The sequence below is a fragment of the Vigna radiata genome, chromosome 11 (assembly GCF_000741045.1).
Source record: "Vigna radiata var. radiata cultivar VC1973A chromosome 11, Vradiata_ver6, whole genome shotgun sequence".
Classification (NCBI taxonomy): domain Eukaryota; kingdom Viridiplantae; phylum Streptophyta; class Magnoliopsida; order Fabales; family Fabaceae; genus Vigna; species Vigna radiata.
The window spans coordinates 605,190-625,272 of NC_028361.1; the positions used below are offsets into that span (position 1 = coordinate 605,190).

Sequence of the window (20,083 nt, forward strand, 5' to 3'; positions counted from 1 at the left end):
AAAAAAGAAAGACATATAATAGTCAATTTCATGTAATTAAACAATTGTTTAGATATGTTTTCGTATCCATTTACACAATAAACTAATATGGCATTTTATGCCTTATATTGTATTTAACCTAATTTTGGTACACATAGTCTTTTTACAACTAAAAGGTTAACTACATCTTTTTTGTAATCATTTTATTAAAGGAATAATATTTTTATTTGAACAAAATATGTATTTTATCGTATTATTATCAGGTACATGTCAAATATAAGATAAATAACATGAAGTTATCTAATTCATTATGTAGTATATATCAAATATTTAACATAATTTAATTTAATTTTACATTTTGTTCATTTATTTTATAATGTAATTATCAACCATTTTAAAATAGATTAAAATCCGTGAATTAATATAATTTAGCATGGATTTAAGTTGGATTTAATTAAAAAAAATTTCTAACTTTGACAACAAAAAATAATCAAACTTATTAAAAACCCGACCCATCCCATATTGAACTTGTGGTGAAATTAAATTCGTTCATCAATTCATTCATAAATTTTAAATACTAAATTATATTTAAGAAAAAAAAAATTAAATATTTTTGTTTATCTCTAACTCTGTTTAGATTGTATTATATTTTCATGATTTTAGATTGTATTTTGAGCTTAACATTCTTTTTATTTCATTTAAAAAAAATGTTATTAAGTAAGTCAATTTATCTAATTTATGAATCTATCATATTTAAAGTTTTTAGTCTTATTAATAAATAAATCAAAATTTAATTAACTTGTGACTAATGGTGAATCAAATAAATTTTTTTTTTGACAAATAATATTTATGCACACCTTTCTTTTGTATTAGAATGATTTTCTTCAGGAAATACATGCTCCACTAATTAACCAATATCATCATTATAAGCACCACATTATGATTGCACTGTTCAGTTTGCATCTATATCATTTCCCTCAATACTATCTCCAACCATCTATCCCTGTCACTCTCTTCTTTCCGTACATAATCATCATCACACAACCACAACCATAACCATGCATTTGGTTTTCACATTCACTATTCAATTTTAAACCAGTAATTTTTTTTCCAATAAATGACATGAAGAAATAATATTATATTAAATAGATACCTATATTAAAAAGATCTTGATATTTTAACAACTTTTTTATAACATGACACGTGTCAACATTTTATTGATCTGTTTGAATTCATGTTTAAAGATATATTTGAAACAGACTAATCACAAACTATTACGTAAGCATTGTAAAAAATTTATCAAAAAGTAGTTGTTAAAAAAAAATTTTTCCTATTAAAAACATAAAAGGTATACGAGCTTTAAAATAAGACGCTAAAGCTGATAAGGGAATGACATAAGGTCGGAGTCATTGGGAAGGTTGGTTGTTTTTGACTAATTTATTAATTTAAGAATAATGATAGTTTTATAATATTTTTTTGACAACATTTTAATATCATCTATGTATCATTATATAATTAATCCAAAATTATTTTATAATTAATAATAATAATAATCATAAACATCAATATGAATCAATCACAGAAAGATATATAAATAATGTTAAAATGTTGTCAAAAACATATTATCAAAATATGATTATTTAAAGCCTCTAAAATCAATTTCAGCCTTTTTACCTTTATGAGCAATAAATGACGTGGAAAGCACTATTTGTTTTAGTCCTCAAAATTGACTAATAGAAATTCCCTGTCCAAAACAGTGGTAGCAATATTTGAAATTATGAATTAGGTCGATTAGGATAAGGACAAAGAAAAACAGAGAAGATAAAAAAGAAAAGGTGCAAAATTTTCCAAAATGCATTTGGTGTGTTCACGAGAAGAATGAAAAAGAAGAAAAGATTGGCACGGATAAATAATCCATTGGAGGAAAAGTATAAGCAACTTTTTTTCTGATACATTAATGCATTTATGATTACAGCCTTGTTTTTACTCTAATCTTATAATTCATTCTTCCTATGCACTTGGATAAGTTCAATTTCACATTATCATTTTGGAAATTGAATTATCATATACATACCACTTGTTAATGGGAGTCAATTAAATCTTCCTATATTATCACTTCATGTCATTATCTTATCTCTTCTTCTTCTCAGTCAAACCACATGTCCCCTCAAAATTATAAATACAAACCTCTATTTAACATAATTTGGTAAGAAACTATGATTTGAAAGAGATTCAAGAACATTGGGAAAGGTTATATTTTTAACCATAAATTTGGGTCTATCACTATAAAAGAATTCAAAAGCAAGTCCTAATAATACCTACATTAATTTCACCCACACTTTCGATTGACTTAAACCCAACTCTCATTTAATCAAATTCCAAAACACCTTATACAATATATTAGCTTATTCAGGATCTCAAACCATTTTTTATTTATATAAGAGATCTCATAACTTTTTTATTTATATAAGAGATAAAAGATACAACTTTAATAAGTAAAATTGTTATATTAACACTTTAATTTTAAAAAAATGTGGTATTAAACAATTTAGTAAATTAATATTTCCAATCAAATTTTAAAACTATAGCTCTATACTTTATAAAATTATAGATCAATCGTTTATTTTTCATAGGGGGAGTGATTTAGTCATAATTCCAGTTAAATATTATTTTAAGTTAATTATATTTCAATATTCTTATAGGTTGGGATGAATTTAAATTTAATAACTCGTAATATTAAACATAATGGTAATTTTGAATTTTACTGAAAACAAATTTTTTCAAAGATAAATATCACAAACAACTATTTTTTAAGTTATTAAAAATGTTTTTAATAAGAAAAATGGTACTTTGACATGTTTTTTTATATTCATTTCATACTATTTTTATTTATTTTTTTATTTTCTAAAAAATTATAAAAATTCATTTTTTTAAGATTATTTTATTTTTATTAGATGTATTAAATTTATGTCAATATGTATCATGCTATTTTTAATCTTTTAAATAAATCTTCTAAATTTAGACAAAACTTCACCTCTATTAACATTTTACGATAATAAATAAAATGATCATATTTTGACATTACATACATTTTCTAATAGGAACAAATATATTTTATTAAAAGTAAATAATTAACGTGGATTGCATGATTGATTAAGAAAATTATTGGCAAATTTTCGTAATTTTCGTTGATGAAAATTAGTTAATTTTCTTTTCAAGCAAAGTTTAAAATTTAACCAAACATTCTATAGGAAAATTCCTTTAATGATATTAAAATAGTTCTCATTAAATTGAATAATGTAATTATTAAGTGTTAAACTACTGAATATTAAATTATTAATTCTATTAGGCTAACTATATCATGTTGAAGTAAAACGTGAAATTGAAGTTCATTGTCCAACTTAGTAGAATCTGAATTTCGGCACGTTATGCAGTAAAAAAAAAATTAAAAATCCAACGTATTAATTATTTTGTTTGTTGACTATGATCATAAAAGTTGTCAGATACTCTAATCCAAACCTAATCAAAGGTCAAATGTTGAACATCGACATTCTACACCAAAAAAAATAACCTTTATATATTCTTTTTGACTTCAACGAGTATGCAAACTCGAATCTCTCTTATTTCAATTAATATTATGAGACGTATGGACCTTAAACGTATACTTTTATACATATGAAGATATTCTTAATACATACATATAAGTAAGATAAATAGACAAATAGCATTTGATAAAAAAGAAGAAGAAGCTATGATTCAATTATAAAATATAAATTTTTTTGAATAATCAATAAAACAAAAAATTAATAAAATATGATTAAAAATATTAAAATTTGTGAAAAACTTAAAAGTGAATTAATCAAAATAATAATTAATATATAGGGTTCATCTCACGATTAATTATACATTAGTAGAATGATTCTATCCAGATGTCATAATTAATGTCGTTTTTATTCAATTTATAAAATTTGAAATTGTAATCAAGTAAAAACTATCGAATAAAATTCGCTATCTATTTATTGTCCATAACATTAAAATAATCTCAATACGAACATAAAATTAAGAGTTAAATTAAAAAAAAAAATGACAAAGGCAAAAGTAGTACATTGTCACATATGACATAGATTTACATTGCGACATTGATTTGGCAAAGTAGTAAATGACAAACGCAAAAGATGAACAGAGTAGAAAAAGATAGAAAGGTAGAGATAGTCATTTTACAACCAAAAACTAACTTTTATTTATATATTTCAATTTTTACTTCCGTAAATTCTTTATTTCAGATAGTACAATTCTAAATATAATTCTTTTATATTTTATATTGTATATATAAAAAGAAAATAAACAATATAGATGAAATAAATGAAAAAGTGAATAAAAAAGAAGGTGTAATAAATTAGTTAGGTGGCAACTTTGATAAAAAAATCTCATATTTTATCTGGATGTGATAAGAACACAAATCAGAATCTTACGTAATTATTAGATATAATATTGTAATAGAAGCATGTTTATCTTATCATTCATTTTTATATGATATATTTAATTACTTGTAAAATGTGGAGGCGCAATTACCGGCTACCTCATCCAAGGTTCCACCGATGGTTAACCTTAAAGAAATGGACATGTGCCACCCGTTTTAAATTAAGAATTGCACAAGTTACTCATTTTCAACTATTATAGCTTTTTCTGTAAATTATTTAAACAAATACCACCTTTATATTGTATGACATGTTTTAATTTAAATGTTAAAATTTGAAATATAATATAACAAATAAAAATAATAATATTAAATTAAAAAATTATATTCACTTTTGAAGACTAAAAATTAATTCAAAACTTAGGTTAGAAAAAACATAGCAGCATCTGTGGATGGACTCTCCTCGTTAATCCTTATGCCAAACAGACACTATAATTTCAACAATTTGTTAAAAATTTTGCATTTTTCAATAACATTCCTTTTCATATAAACAGACACTATAAAATATTGAAGATTGCTCCTTCAATATTTTACTAAGCATAAATCGAAAACTGATTTAGATTTTACTAATAATTTGTCTTACTAATGCAAAAGAATATAACTCTTATAATTCCATTAGAGCAACAATTAATTAATAAGGGGTTAAAGCTAAAATCCAATGGTCGCCCCATATTAAAATAAAGTTGCAACTTTAGTTGCCTACTGTGTATATTCATTTCATTCCTAAAGAGGCTCCTGGCAGGATCTCTAATGCAGATTTTCAGGGTAACTTTTGTGGGGCCAAAAGAAATTGCTTTAATTTGAATTTCAATTTTCTGCTTGCAGAAGGAACCGCTAAAAAAAGGGGCGACACAAGCAGAACATAAACAATTCATTGTACGCCTGAGTCTGTTGGGGTAGACTTTTCCGTTAATTCAGAAATATGTTTCTCCTGCTGTTTCTTCAGATGATTCTGGGCAGTTGCATTCACTATCTTAACAAAGAAGTTCATAAGCATGAGCCACACGATAGTGTTCCAGACTGAAGAAAAAGAAAAATCCCACTTTTTCCCCTGCAGATGATTTCAAGTACACGAAGCAGCACAAATTATAAATATATCCGAGACATCCACACCACTTCGAGGTCGTAACTCAATATTGAGAAATTTAAAGGTCAAATCAAAGTACAAGCGATTATAAATAAGTCATATTGCAGTTAATAGGTACCTGCTTATTTGGGGAAGCTGGATTGGGAGCTTTCAAATACTTATCTTTCATTGCATGGAGACTGGCAGTCACTCTAGGTAAGACGGAAGCAAAACCAGGTATGTGACTGAGAACCCAAAGAAATTCATTCTCAATCCAGTTAAGAAGTTGATTGTTGCAAACTGAGATGATGAATAGCGTCTGCAAAAACAATAGACATACAAGATCCATCAAAATTTGTAGATGTGCAAGGCTTAAATGTGTCTGAATGATTTTTTTTTTTTTTATGGAAGTGTAAGAACTTGTTCACTTATTCAGGTACGCCAAATTGACAGGCACCATTAATCTTGTTCTCTAACAATAAATACATAGACATGGTTCTCAGATGTCAAAATTTGACAACAAATTGCTTCTTTTAGAGGACTAATTTGAGGCAAAAATGGCATTGAAGTACTATTTCAATGTATTTATTTGGAAGATCAAAATGACGATACTTTTATCTTTAGGAGTACTGAAATGTTTTCTCTTTATTCAACTATTAATCTACCCTCCTATTGTTTATCCATTTGCTTGAGTGCCGGATCACAGAAAAGCCAGGTAATGGTATTAAATCATTAGAGTTCACCACGTAGGTCAATAGTAATCACAAAATCAAATAAACAATATTGTGTTTACAATATTTATTTAATAAATATAAATATTTATGGGAAAGACCAACTTGGAAATTTGCACAACGAGTGTATATATACAATATAAAAAAAGATTCAGGCTTCACCCACAACCACAAACCATTTCCTTGTCTACAAAATACCATAAAATCACCTAAGAAAAGGTTAAATACAAACCTGTATGTGAGTTTTAATAATTGCCTTTCCAATCAAGGTTGCAAGAAAAAATTTCCAAAATGGAATGCCAAATTGTCCACACATGATGCCAGCAAGGTCAAATAAAGGATTTGGGACCTGAAATGTAATCTCAGTAAATAGCTGTTTACAAGTTGATATGGTATATATAATAAATGCTACTTTTTTAGAGCAGGATGGACCTCAGAATAAAGGAATTGCTAGAAGCTAACATGTTTTCGAAATCCCATACTATATACCAAGAGAAGTGGCAGAACTTAAAACATGCAACACAATACCCCGATGCTTAATTAATTGGCATAGTGTTCAATAACATGCTATGGATTATGAAAATGCATAATCCAATCAGCAGTCAGTTACAGTGATGAGACTTGCGTATACTGCAGGATCACAACAGAGAAACCTTAAGAGGAAAAACAGAACTATTGAGTTAAGATTTTGACTAACTAGCAAAAGTTGTCCTGCCAAACTTACACTAAAGAATATTCTACTTCATATACCCAGAGGAAAATATAAACATATAAGCAAAGAATAATACTGGAAATGAAGCATGAAGTCTATACTAACCGAAGCAAGTATTAGAATAGTAACAAAATTCAAATGTTGCGAGTGTGAAAGAAACCAGCACTTGATTCTATTCAAGACTCCTTTATCATCACTATCTAATTCTTCGATTGCATCCACTCTGCTCCCAGACAAGCTTGCTGAATCAATAATTTAATTAGAATATTGTACAAACCAATTTGTAAATAAAATAACTAATAAGCACCGACTACTGAAAAATGAATTAATTAATCAGTCAGCTAAAGATGGACAATAGAAATTAAGGTAAATAAGAAAAAGGATGTACATCAGAAATTTAAAACTAGGGATTAAAAAGCACTTTATTCAAATGAGAGTTTTTGATAACTGACTAAAATTACATCAAGTATGCATGAGGATAACATATGAAAGAAGATTTTTAATAATTTATTATTATAACTGCTTTTGTTTGAAATAGTTTCATGTTTCAACATACCAAATCCAAAATTTGTTCACTGTGCAGTTTGGAGCCAAAAATTTTCTTTGTAGACATATTGGAGAATACTGAGATACATACAGAAAGTCACAACTCATGTCATTAAGAGACTATAAGATTAGTTGAATGGCCTATATGGCAAAAACTAAAGTAGACGCAGTTATAAATATCACTACACTCACGTGCAAATATTAGGATGTATTCATGATCTCCAACCACAAACATGGCCAAATTCTTCAAATTGTTTCATCTAATAGTTATTCCCATTTTATCTAATTTTATTAATAATTTGTTAAAGAGCCAAAATTTCTAACAATATTGCAAAGCCTCAAGAGTGGCTATTTCGTTCGTTTTAAAATACTAAGTAACATAATGCATTATTCCCAGGCCACATGAAGAAAACAAAATATTTGTGAGCTTTGAATGTAAAGTTGACCCTAATTAGCAATCACTTGCATTATGTAGATAACCATTAAAAATAAAATTCAAAGGCTGGAATTGACTTTTGCATCGAAAATATATCAATAATATTTAAATAATAGTCAATCCGTTTTTCATTTCCTGGAAACTATGCATAAATTTTCTTTTTCTTTTCCACCCATAGAGGATTATAGTAACTACACCACATAGAATAATATCACATGGTAAGCATTTTTCTCAATAGTATAGGATTATGATCAGACTATTTTATCAAATTAACAATGATTTTATTAGAGTAAGGGAACAACAGTGATAAAGCCAGACACATTGTACCTGCCCTGGATATAAAATAAGGAGGAAGCTCGCCTATTGCTGTTCCCATACCCCATAAAATAGCCTCCAGCTGAACTTGAGGCAAAATGCTGCTAAGAGGAACCTGTGAACCATGGACTGACTGGAATAATGGTGGCCCAAACTCAGAACAGTCTTTATCAAGCCAAGAAGGACCTCGTTTTAATTGTATTGTATCATATGGAGCACTTTTCAGATCAACTCGGCCACACTGCACTGCTTTTATTGTGAACAATGCTATGTGTGGACCTAAATATAGGACAAATGTGTGCAAACCAGATCCTGAACCAAATTAAAGGATAAAAGAACAATTTAATGTGGATGTGTAATAATGAAAATGAAAACTCAGGGACTACATTGCCCTTGATCAAGATGATGGCAAAGAATTACGATCCTTACAATTATGAGAGTAAAATCTATATTACAAGCAATTGCTTTTCTTTAAGTTCAAATCAACAAGATGTACAAGACAAACCACGTTAACCTAATAAGTACTAAACCCGTATCACACAATTAGGAACCATATCTGACCATAGGATTACTTATTTTGCTTACCAAGACCAATTGAAGAAGCAACGCCAAGGGCCACCCACCACAATCCAAAGCGAAAATATTCAAGAAGTTCCTCAAGATGCTGCACAAAAGAACAAGTGAAGTCCAATTATCTAAAAAAAAATGAACAAGAGAGCTACCTAAAAAATGAATGTCTACTTCACATGTGTATTATATGGCTGAAATTAAAAGAAAAAAATTATCCTTCATATAGACATATGCTACCAAGGTAAGTAGCACACACTAGCCAAAAAGAATCATAAACGGAGAGTTCTTTGCTCCAGAACTATCAGTATATTGTACAGACTGAATAAAAATACCTTCTCTTGGAGTCCACCGAGGGTCATGAGCACTATGCCAAAAGTCCCAACCGCAACACNGAAAAGCATAACCCACCCACCTTTTGCCAATAGATATAATGTTGTTTTCTTGATGCATTGAATAACAGCTAACGTGAAGAATTTCAATGTTTTAAAGGGTTGTGCGGTCAGAGTCAAATTTTCTAGCTCCAACTCGTACTTCTCACGTAGCTCTGAAAAATACAGATTTTTAAATCAGCATATGTGATATAACAAAACTTACTGTAAGAATTTAAATCATAACAGCATGTCAGGTTTGCAAAATAGGCTAAATTCATTATTTCCAGAAATATAGACAACAAATTAACCAACATCACGCCAAAAACTATATGTTTCTATTCAAATTGTCAAATGTCTTTGCCTCGTACCAGGCACGACTCCTCTTCTTCCCCGGCCTCCAACTTTTTTGTAATATAACAGAATAAAAAATTTTATTTTTACAAAACTAATTGAGGAATTCAATCTTAACATAGACTCATGACAACTTATAGCCCCAAAACCGCTTTCGAGAAATCCAATGCTTCAAAAATCCAGATTAACCAAATAAATCAATGAATAATTGCATCGCTGCACCCTTTCACGCCCAGAAAACAGACAATACATCAGAACATGGATGATTCCCCAAATGCCAAATTGTATATATTATAGAGCAGTGAGTGGGGCAGTCCAGTTCTCTACTGGCCAGACCCCCTTTTAAAAAAGACAAACACTTGATGAATCATATCTCGTCCACTCACTTTCCCGTTAGCCTATTCAAATTAACAGGAAACCGAGACACTGAAAACTAAACAACTGGAAACCTTCCCATATTTCACCATACACGATCACAAATAAATCCACAGATCCACAACCCGAGGCCAGGGAATTAATACCCACATATATAAAAGAAGGGGAACGACTATACTAAAAGAAGAATCAAATAATCGCAGAGCATCAAAAGCAAGAAAAAACAAAAGACTTGCCAGAGATAGACAAATCAGGGCGCCCGGAAGAAGAAGATACTATATTTCCAGAGCCCATTATTGCTCACATGCTAAAAGGGGAAACTCTGCTTTGTATACCCTTCTCTATCCAAGCTCTAGTTTTGCAGCACCACAATTGAAATCAGCACTCTGATTCAGAAAAGATACACAAAAATAAAATTGAAAGCTAAAAATTTGGATAGGCTTGGAAATGATTTCAGCGGAATCTGCAGATCTAGAAAATTAAAATCAGAGTGGTGGTTTGCGTGAAGATCGGGTAGCCCTAATTTAGTTTGTTACGCACACTCTCGTCCACTTCGTCCTATTCCCCTCCCAAATATAATGAATCTCTTCCCTCTCATTTATCATCTGAGTAATATACCAGGGAATTATGCCCTACAAAATATATACATATTATATATTTAAATTTGGGGTCAAATTAATAAAACAGTAAATAGTTTTCAGAATAAAAATTATCAGTTTAATCTAAAAGGACAGGAGATTTTCAATATAATTATTAAAAATAATTAAAATTTATTTGACTAAGTTAATAACAATGATGCGATGTCTTTATATCAATGAAACTGTTCTTAGACTATTGTATTAACTTAACCGATAAATGTAATACTGACATTTTCATAGAATTAAAGATTTCTTTCTAATTTGGAAATTAAATTCTTTTAATAGAAGAATATTACTTAATAATAATCTAATTTTATTTCATCCAAAAGTTAACCAAAACCTATTATCAATAGCTCCATTAATAATGTAATTGATTTATTGGCGAATTAACATATTTGACTTAAATATATTAAATGCGAAAGGTACACACATTTCTTCACACGGCTAAAATTCATAATGAATATTTTAAAAAGTATTAATTATACTGTAATAGTCATATTTTGGCTTAAATAGCCATATTTTATTTTCCTTGCATTTTCATAATAAATAAATTATATGATGAAAGAGAGGAAGAGATAGAGTAGTTTATGGAAGAATTCTTTTGAACTAGTATAAATTATATTTTGACGAATTTGATTTAACCTAACTTTATTTGGATATAAATTTCTGATATATGTTTGGAAATTTAATTTTAATTTATAAAGAAACATTAAAGAATAATGTTTAATTTAAAAGGCATAAAATGTGAGACTTCTAACTAGAAAATTTAGTTGATCGAAAAATATCTCTGTTGAAGTGGAAGCTTTATTCCGAGGAACATATTCTACCTTTAAGAATCTTTTTCGTATAGCCAAACTTTTTTCTGCAGGTATGCATCACTTTCCATGTGGATTTGTGGGTGATTTCTTGCAGTACATATATTTACGAGTTCTTGTTTAATTTTAGGATTAAATATAAATTTTTAAAAATTACTTTGATATAACACGTATTATTTTTTATTAAATTTAAAATACTTCAGTACGATAATAAATGAATAATAAATTAGTGAATAAACATATGTGTTAAAATATTGTTCAAAAATTTATATTAAAATGTTTTTTCATTAAATTTTAAAACAAAAATTATGAAATTACGAATATTTTGAACAGGTGCTTTCGTGATCCTAACGTCAACCAGATTATATTTCCAATGCAGAGAGAGAGATAGTTGAAGAGATTAACACCAAACAGTTAGAATAATTGGCTTGCAAGCAAGAGTATTGACAAAAAGGTAGCAGTATTATGAAATTAAGTAACATCAATTTTATATAAGTTTTAATTTTTTTTTTTAAGTTTGGTTGAAATCTGTCAAATTCCTCATCCTTTTAGAAAAATATTAATTAATTTGTGTCAATCAAGTCATCTTCGGTAAAAATCATTGCTTTTAAAATTCACTTTATTCACTGCAAAATTAAGGATCATGAAGTGGTTATTATTCAAAATTCACTTTAAATTTTTAACACCATTAGTTTGTATTATACAAATTTTTTCTATATAAAAACAAAATTGATATTTTTCTAAAAAGAGAACGAATTTAACACACTTTAACCAAAGAACAAAAGAATCAATTAAACCTTTATATAACTATAAGCCCTGATCTGCCATCATCATATCGTAAACCAAAGGAGGAACACCAACTTCCACGGTTCCATCTAGCATTTGCATCACATGCTTCATCGAAGGCCTCAAAGCGGGATTTGGATGAACGCACCATAGTCCAACCAAGGCCATTTCCTCAAACTTCTTGAAATCATTCAGCACTTCTGTGTCATGTCTCACCACTACCTCTAGTTGCCTACACACCACACACCTTAAAACCCAATTTGAAAGAACCAAATCATCATCTTCACTGTTTTTTCCATCCTCACAACACTCAATGTGCCTCCTGCAGCAAATCATCTCCAACAGCATAACCCCAAAACTGTATATGTCAACTTTAGCAGTTATTGGTGCACTCCTTAGCCATTCAGGTGCCATGTATCCCATTGTCCCTCTTAAATTAGTGTTTGTTCTAGTTTGGTCTTTGTTCAAAAGTTTAGACAGCCCAAAATCTGCAATCTTTGCTATGTAATTGGCATCTAGTAACACATTTTCGGGCTTTATGTCACAATGTATGATTTGGGTGTTGCACTCTTCGTGCAAGTATAGCAAGCCCCTTGCGACCCCAAGAGCCATTTCAATCCTCTGACCCCATTGAGGTCTTTCTCCCTCTCCGAACAGAAAACTGGACAGTGCTCCATTTGGCATCAACTCATATACTATAATTCGATGGCTATTATCAATGCAAAAACCCAAAAGCCTCACCAAATTTCTGTGATGCGTACGACCAATAATTTTGAGCTCAGTCATGAATTCTCTTTCACTTTTCTCTATTTTCTTTTCTAGTTTCTTTACTGCAATACCAATCTCTGCACCATCTATTATTAAAGCACCACGATAGACTTTGCCTGAAGCTCCCCTTCCAAGAATCCTAGTGAATCCGTCTGTTGCTTCATGCAGCTCCTGAAAGGTGAATTCTCTGAAGTTGATTCCAATAGTTGTTGCATTCAGATGCTTCTTTTTTCTTATTATTCTTCGAGTGAAAGGATGATAGTAAACAGCAAGGGAACCCAAGAAACAGGCAAGAGTGGCAGTAACAGCAAGAAGAGCCTTCAAAAGGACTCTTACATTAAAACTCTTCTTCTTGGAAACTTTAGGTGTCCCAGACTCAACCCTGTCAGCAACTTTAAGCAGTGCTTTCAGTCCCTTCGAAGAAGTGCTATTTCTAGCATTCAGCAAGGGCAATCTCTTCTTGACACATGTGGAGGTGGATTGGCTATAAGTTGCAGCACCGATATTACAATCATCTATTACATCCTTCTTACAACTTTCGAAGTCAACACCAGCCAACCTAATAAGATGAGTATCAAAATGGAAATCAGTGTCGTCAAAGACCTGGAGCTTGAAGTTGTTCTCTGCACAGTAATTGATGACAGCTGGTGGGCGACACCCTTTTGAAACATCTTGATCATCCAACGAGATATAACCTGGAAGACACTGACACTTGACTGATTCATTGTCAGGAGAAGTGCACAAGCCATACACACCACAGACAACATTCACTCTGCAGGGATCCTCCACGGCTCTCCAAACCCTGCTCCATCCGCTCCCGTTCCTTTTACGATATGCATATTGCTGGAAATTCCCATTCTCATCTATTGCAGCACGATGATAATAATCCTCCACCGGGGTTGGAGTGGTGTTGGTTATAGAGTAGATGTTCCCGGTGCCGCCGCCGACAAGGTACATGAGAGCAGTGGTAGCATTAAACAGCAAATTTACATTTGGGGTCGTAGTTGAAGTGTACCAGTATGCAGGGTCAGCCCATTGGTGAGCTTTGAGCAACAAGTTGCCATCACCTTGCATTTGTAGCATGAAATTTCCCAATGAGTAGTTTGAAGGTCCTCTCCCCTTGGAATAGAGGCTATGATTAGTCTGCAAGGTTTGGCCTGGCAAGATTGTGTCGGCTGGAAAGTTGAAACTCTCCCAGACAGGTCTTAAGTTGGAGTTCTTCATCACAAAATTGCCATCGTCTTGCATGGTGGCAGATGTTGCCGCCCCGCCGTTTCCTCCGCTGTATATGGTCTGAGCAGTAGTCCCGTTTGGGTGTACTACAACAAGCTGTCCTGCAGAAGTGAATTGGATTTGGGAATTCGGTTCCACAGGAGGAGCAAGGTACCATACCAGCGTTCTCTCAGGGATTCTCCCAAACCATATTCCCACAAGAAAGAGACCATTGGGAAGATCGTAGAATCCAAATTCAAAATCACTGGAGGAAGATTTCCAGGTAGAATTGGATCCAGCAGTGATGCTTGTATTTGATTTTATGGCATGTAAGCCATTGAGATTTGAAAGTGAAAGAAGTGCAACAATGCAAGGCAAAAAGATAGTTAAAGACATTATGTGGATTAAGTGAAGAACAATGTGGAGGTGCATAAAAATATAACAGAAGAGCGAAAATTCAAAGTAAGTTTGTTACTTATTTTTTGTTTCTTGTCCAAGTAATCGTTGAACGGAAAACATGGCCAAGTCAAAGTCACTTTCAGAACGAAAGTACTAGGAGAAGGTGTTACTGTTTCATGTTTGATTTTTCACGCAATCGTGGACGTCAAAGGTGGTGGTCGTGTCATTTCGTATGGATCAAAGACCGAGTTTAAGCTTTAATTAGGGAGAGACACGTTTGTTTTCTTGAATTGAAAGTGGTGATTGGCATCACATCAAATGCGACTATACCACCGATTCATCTTGTCTTGTACACACAAACGAAAATTACTGGGACACATCCAGAGTCAATTTCACATAATTAATTTATATATATATTTTATAAAATTATCTTTTAAGTTCATGCACTAAAACTGTTATATCAACGCCAATAATATAATCAAAACTCTTATTTTTAATTCCTTTTAGATTAATCAAGTTTCTTCCTCAATTTTAAAATGTACTATTATCCTTTTTGGTATATATTTATGTTTTTCTTAAATAAAAGTAAACTAAGGACGCAAGTGGATGATTTCATGTTAAACATAAATATATTTCAAAAATGTATAATTAAAAAGATTAAAATATAAGAAAAATATAGATATATTAATATTTTTATTTTAACTATTTAGTTTATTTAATATAAAAATAATCAGTTAGATTCGTCAACAACTTAGAGAATAATCAAAGAAAGAAAAATAAATAATTTTAAAAAAATATTGTCTTTATGAAATAAAAATTGGTTAACTTTTAATTCTATTTATAAGTTGTTATATTTATAAGTAAAATAATCAAGTTTCATTTCTATTCTCTTATAGGATGGTTATGATGAATAACAAGAATAACCCTTTAGATACACTATGAGATGATTTCAATATTATTAGGAATCTTATCATCAAATACATTTTTAATGAAAATAATAAAACACTATTATTTATATATTACAAAGAAAACCTCACCTTATCATTAATTAATAAGTGAAAATAAATAAGTAAAATAATAGTCACATCCATATTATTATTTTTTTAAAAAAAAGACTAAAATAAAGAGTATACAAACGGTTCTAAGAGGGTCTAGAACTAGAACTTCAGCAGCACCTTTATATTCTCACTTTCTTTTTGTTTTGGGTTTCCGAGTCTCTGCTTCGCATTCTCGCTGTTCATCACATTGCGTTCACGTTTCTGCTTTGCCGAGTCTCTGCTTCGCATTCTCGCTGTCCATCACATTGCGTTCACGATTCTGCTTTGTCAACGAGGTTTTAATCTCTCCCGATTCTAACTATTTAATTTTTATTGTGTTTTAGTAGTTAATCAATAGGTGTAATCGTCATCACCATGCTCACAATCACACTACGCTTCACTTAACTTTGAAATTGGGGAAAATGTAACTGAAGAGAATATTAGGTTTCGCATTTTGATGAACTTGTCTGCGGCATTGAAAGAGATGTGATAAGTTGACGGATTTGTTTTATATTTTTAATGATAATGCATGATAAATACGAGTTTGTGATGTGGATTGTTTTAGTGACATACTGTAGTTATTTGCTTGTAGTGTACATGTTCGTAAGAAGTCCTGCGAGGAATGTATCTCGTGTTGTTTAACCCTGGGATTTTGGGTCTATTATTGTTCTTGTTCCTAAATATATATATATATATATATATATATATATATATATATATATATATATATATATATATATATATATATATCCTTGGTCTTGACTTGAGCGTTCTGCAAAACATTTCTTTATAATATGTGCATAAACCTCTACTTTCTTTTAGGGGTGGACAAAATGCAGTTCAATACACTCTACTATAAATCATTGCAGTTAACTATAAAACAGTTAACAACTAAACTAAAAAATAATTCAAAGAAATTGAACTGAACTATTTTTAAGTTCAGTTACACGGATACAATTCAGTAAACTGGTACAGAAAACATTAGCAGCAATACTAAAATTGGACTGAAAACAGAAAATAGGTAAACTAAAATTGTAAAAGCAACAAACTAAAACAATATGCTAAAAACAGCAGAACACTCTCCTCACATTTGAACTAAACATTTTTCTACAGAAAAATTAGAAAAAAAGAACAGCATCGAAACTGAAAAGAAACTTGAATCCTAACATCTACAAAGTAATACTAAGTATGAAACATATAAAAACCAGCAAAAACAAACTGTATAAAACTAGGCTGAGCTAAACTAAAAGGCAGGAAACTAGACTAATCTATAAAACAATGACTTTCTCTCCAATTCTGTTGCAGCAACAACACCTCATCTAGTGAAGGTTTATGAATGTGTTGAATGAGAGAACCACTTATTTGTTGGGTGGGGGATAACATAAAGACGTGGTGAGGAGAAGAATGTAAAATCACAATCGCTCTACACCAGAAACTCTTGATAAAATCTTTGTGAATGAAATGTGATAAAATCCAAATCCTGTACCAATGTACAATGTATCAGAAAGCAATATACACAAATCCAAATCCTGTACCAATGTATCAGAAAGCAATATACACAAATCCAAATCCTGTACCAATGTATCAGAAAGCAATATACACAAATCCAAATCCTGTACCAATGTATCAGAAAGCAATATACACAAATCCAAATCCTGTACCAATGTATCAGAAAGCAATATACACAAATCCAAATCCTGTACCAATGTATCAGAAAGCAATATACACAAATCCAAATCCTGTACCAATGTATCAGAAAGCAATATACACAAATCCAAATCCTGTACCAATGTATCAGAAAGCAATATACACAAATCCAAATCCTGTACCAATGTATCAGAAAGCAATATACACAAATCCAAATCCTGTACCAATGTATCAGAAAGCAATATACATAAATCCAAATCCTGTACCAATGTACAATGTATCAGAAAGCAATATACAAACCAGTGTGAATCCAAATTCAGTTGGACACATCTAATGAATCTATTATTCCAAATTTACGTTCTAGATTAATAGCATTGGTGTCACAAAATTCCATAAGAATTTTACCCATTTTTTGTAATTTCATTTTCTGTTGCTTCATTTCCTCAGAGTCATCATTCGGTGGCGACTTGTATAAATTGTTTATGTTGATCTTTTATTTTTTCTTTCATCCTGGCATACTGAAGCTTAAAAGAGTCATTAAAATACTTCATATATTTGTCCACTTCTTTCTCAAAGTCATCTTTCTCTTTTTGAATGACTGCTAAATTTGCCAGAATGCCTAACTTTCCGGCGTCGTCAGGTGACGCATTTTCTAAACTTTGCACATCACTGGATTTTCGGGCATCCTCCCTCTTCTTTGAAAAACAAATACATGTAAATAATTCCTCTTCTCTGAAAAACAAATACATGTAAATAATACCAATAAAGTTGAAATAGATAAGTATAAAAAATATCTTCGGATGCGGGTGCGGGGATCCTCTATTGAAAAGATTTTATAAATTCTTCGATTTCAGTAGGAGTAAGCTCTGAATAAATTTTTTTCATATGCTTTTTAAGTACACTTAAAAAACATATGAAAAAATTTTATTCAGAGCTTACTCCTACTGAAATCGAAGAATTTATAAAATCTTTTCAATGGAGGATCCCCGCACCCGCATCCGAAGGTATTTTCTATACTTATCTATTTCAACTTTATTGGTATTATTTACATGTATTTGTTTTTCAGAGAAGAGGAATTATTTACATGTATTTGTTTTTCAGAGAAGAGGGAGGATGCCCGAAAATCCAGTGATGTGCAAAGTTTAGAAAATGCATCACCTGACTACGCCGGAAAGTTAGGCATTCTGGCAAATTTAGCAGTCATTCAAAAAGAGAAAGATGACTTTGAGAAAGAAGTGGACAAATATCTGAAGTATTTTAATGACTCTTTTAAGCTTCAGTATGCCAGGATGAAAGAAAAAATAAAAGATCAACAAGATAAGATAAACAATTTATACAAGTCGCCACCGAATGATGACTCTGAGGAAATGAAGCAACAGAAAATGAAATTACAAAAAATGGGTAAAATTCTTATGGAATTTTATGACACCAATGCTATTAATCTAGAACGTAAATTTGGAATAATAGATTCATTAGAGGTGTCCAACTGAATTTGGATTTACACTGGTTTGTATATTGCTTTCTGATACATTGTACATTGGTACAGGATTTGGATTTGTGTATATTGCTTTCTGATACATTGTACATTGGTACAGGATTTGGATTTGTGTATATTGCTTTCTGATACATTGTACATTGGTACAGGATTTGGATTTGTGTATATTGCTTTCTGATACATTGTACATTGGTACAGGATTTGGATTTGTGTATATTGCTTTCTGATACATTGTACATTGGTACAGGATTTGAATTTGTGTATATTGTTTTTTGATACATTGTACATTGGTACAGGATTTGGATTTTATCACATTTCATTCACAAAGATTTTATCAAGAGTTTCTGGTGTAGAGCGATTGTGATTTTACATTCTTCTCCTCACCACGTCTTTATGTTATCCCCCACCCAACAAATAAGTGGTTCTCTCATTCAACACATTCAGAAACCTTCACTAGATGAGGTGTTGTTACTGCAACAGAATTGGAGAGAAAGTCATTGTTTTATAGATTAGTCTAGTTTCCTGCCTTTTAGTTTAGCTCAGCCTAGTTTTATACAGTTTGTTTTTGCTGGTTTTTATATGTTTCATACTTAGTACTACTTTGTAGATGTTAGGATTCAAGTTTCTTTTCAGTTTCGATGTTGTTCTTTTTTTCTGTTTTTAGCAGAAAAATGTTTAGTTCAATGTAGAGTTTGGACTGACTCTAACATTAACAAACAAAGTTTTAAGTAAATAAAAATAAAAAAAAGTTAGTATCTAAATTAGGTTTTTTATGATTAATTATTTTAAATTAAACACTATTTTACACATTAATTATTTAATAAAAATTAATTTAAATTATAATTCACAAAGTTCACAAATTGGTAAAGAACAATTACTTTTTTATTTACCTCACATTTTAAATAAATAATATAAAAATATAGAATGTGAAGTTAATTTTAATGATTAATTTTTAATTTATTATAGTTTTTTTATCAATAAATTATTGCTTTGAGTTTTAGTTGCATTTTTTAAATATATGGAGTTCAAAATTTTTCTTTTTTTTTTTCCGAAAATAATTGTAGTACTAGTGCAAAAACGCTATTTAACATCACCCACAAGACGTCAGTTAAAGGGTGGCTCGACATATATTAATGGATAGTGATATTACCGTAAATAAGTTGGTAATAAGGACGTCGGTTTCTAAGGCAACCGATGTCTATAATATAGTAGACGTCTGTTCTTCCCTAACCAGACGTCCAAGGGCCTAACATGTAGGTGAGAAGACCGTCTTCTATGCCCCCATTGACGTCAGTTGCGAGGGGGACCGATGTCTATCTGGCTGCAATCAATGCTCTTCACCTAATTCCAAGGCACT

General features: G+C 30.6%; 3 protein-coding genes across 3 annotated transcripts; 1 reads left to right on the forward strand and 2 right to left on the reverse strand.

The window, feature by feature from the left end:
• Positions 1–4,998: 4,998 nt before the first annotated feature.
• On the reverse strand, positions 4,999–10,538 carry LOC106777568 (vacuole membrane protein KMS1). The gene is made up of 8 exons (XM_014665192.2): positions 10,166–10,538; positions 9,165–9,376; positions 8,848–8,926; positions 8,275–8,574; positions 7,071–7,207; positions 6,486–6,602; positions 5,662–5,841; positions 4,999–5,507 (listed from the first exon to the last, which is right to left on the reverse strand). The coding sequence occupies exons 1-8, from the start codon at positions 10,221–10,223 to the stop codon at positions 5,328–5,330; spliced, it is 1,263 nt and encodes a 420-aa protein (XP_014520678.1). The 5' UTR covers positions 10,224–10,538; the 3' UTR covers positions 4,999–5,327.
• Positions 10,539–12,148: 1,610 nt separating this feature from the next.
• Positions 12,149–14,566, reverse strand: LOC106776565 (G-type lectin S-receptor-like serine/threonine-protein kinase LECRK2). The gene has a single exon (XM_014664047.2). It carries the CDS (start codon positions 14,542–14,544, stop codon positions 12,190–12,192), a length of 2,355 nt encoding a protein of 784 aa, XP_014519533.1. The 5' UTR covers positions 14,545–14,566; the 3' UTR covers positions 12,149–12,189.
• A 2,513-nt stretch (positions 14,567–17,079) lies between these two features.
• On the forward strand, positions 17,080–17,565 carry LOC106776566 (proline-rich protein 3-like). The gene has a single exon (XM_014664048.1). It carries the CDS (start codon positions 17,080–17,082, stop codon positions 17,563–17,565), a length of 486 nt encoding a protein of 161 aa, XP_014519534.1.
• Positions 17,566–20,083: the final 2,518 nt, after the last annotated feature.

What these genes read in the sequence shown, in the direction of transcription:
- LOC106776565 (XM_014664047.2), bottom strand. Translation starts at nt 14,544, where the DNA reads ATGTCTTTAACTATCTTTTTGCCTTGCATTGTTGCACTTCTTTCACTT.
- LOC106776566 (XM_014664048.1), top strand. Translation starts at nt 17,080, where the DNA reads ATGTATCAGAAAGCAATATACACAAATCCAAATCCTGTACCAATGTAT.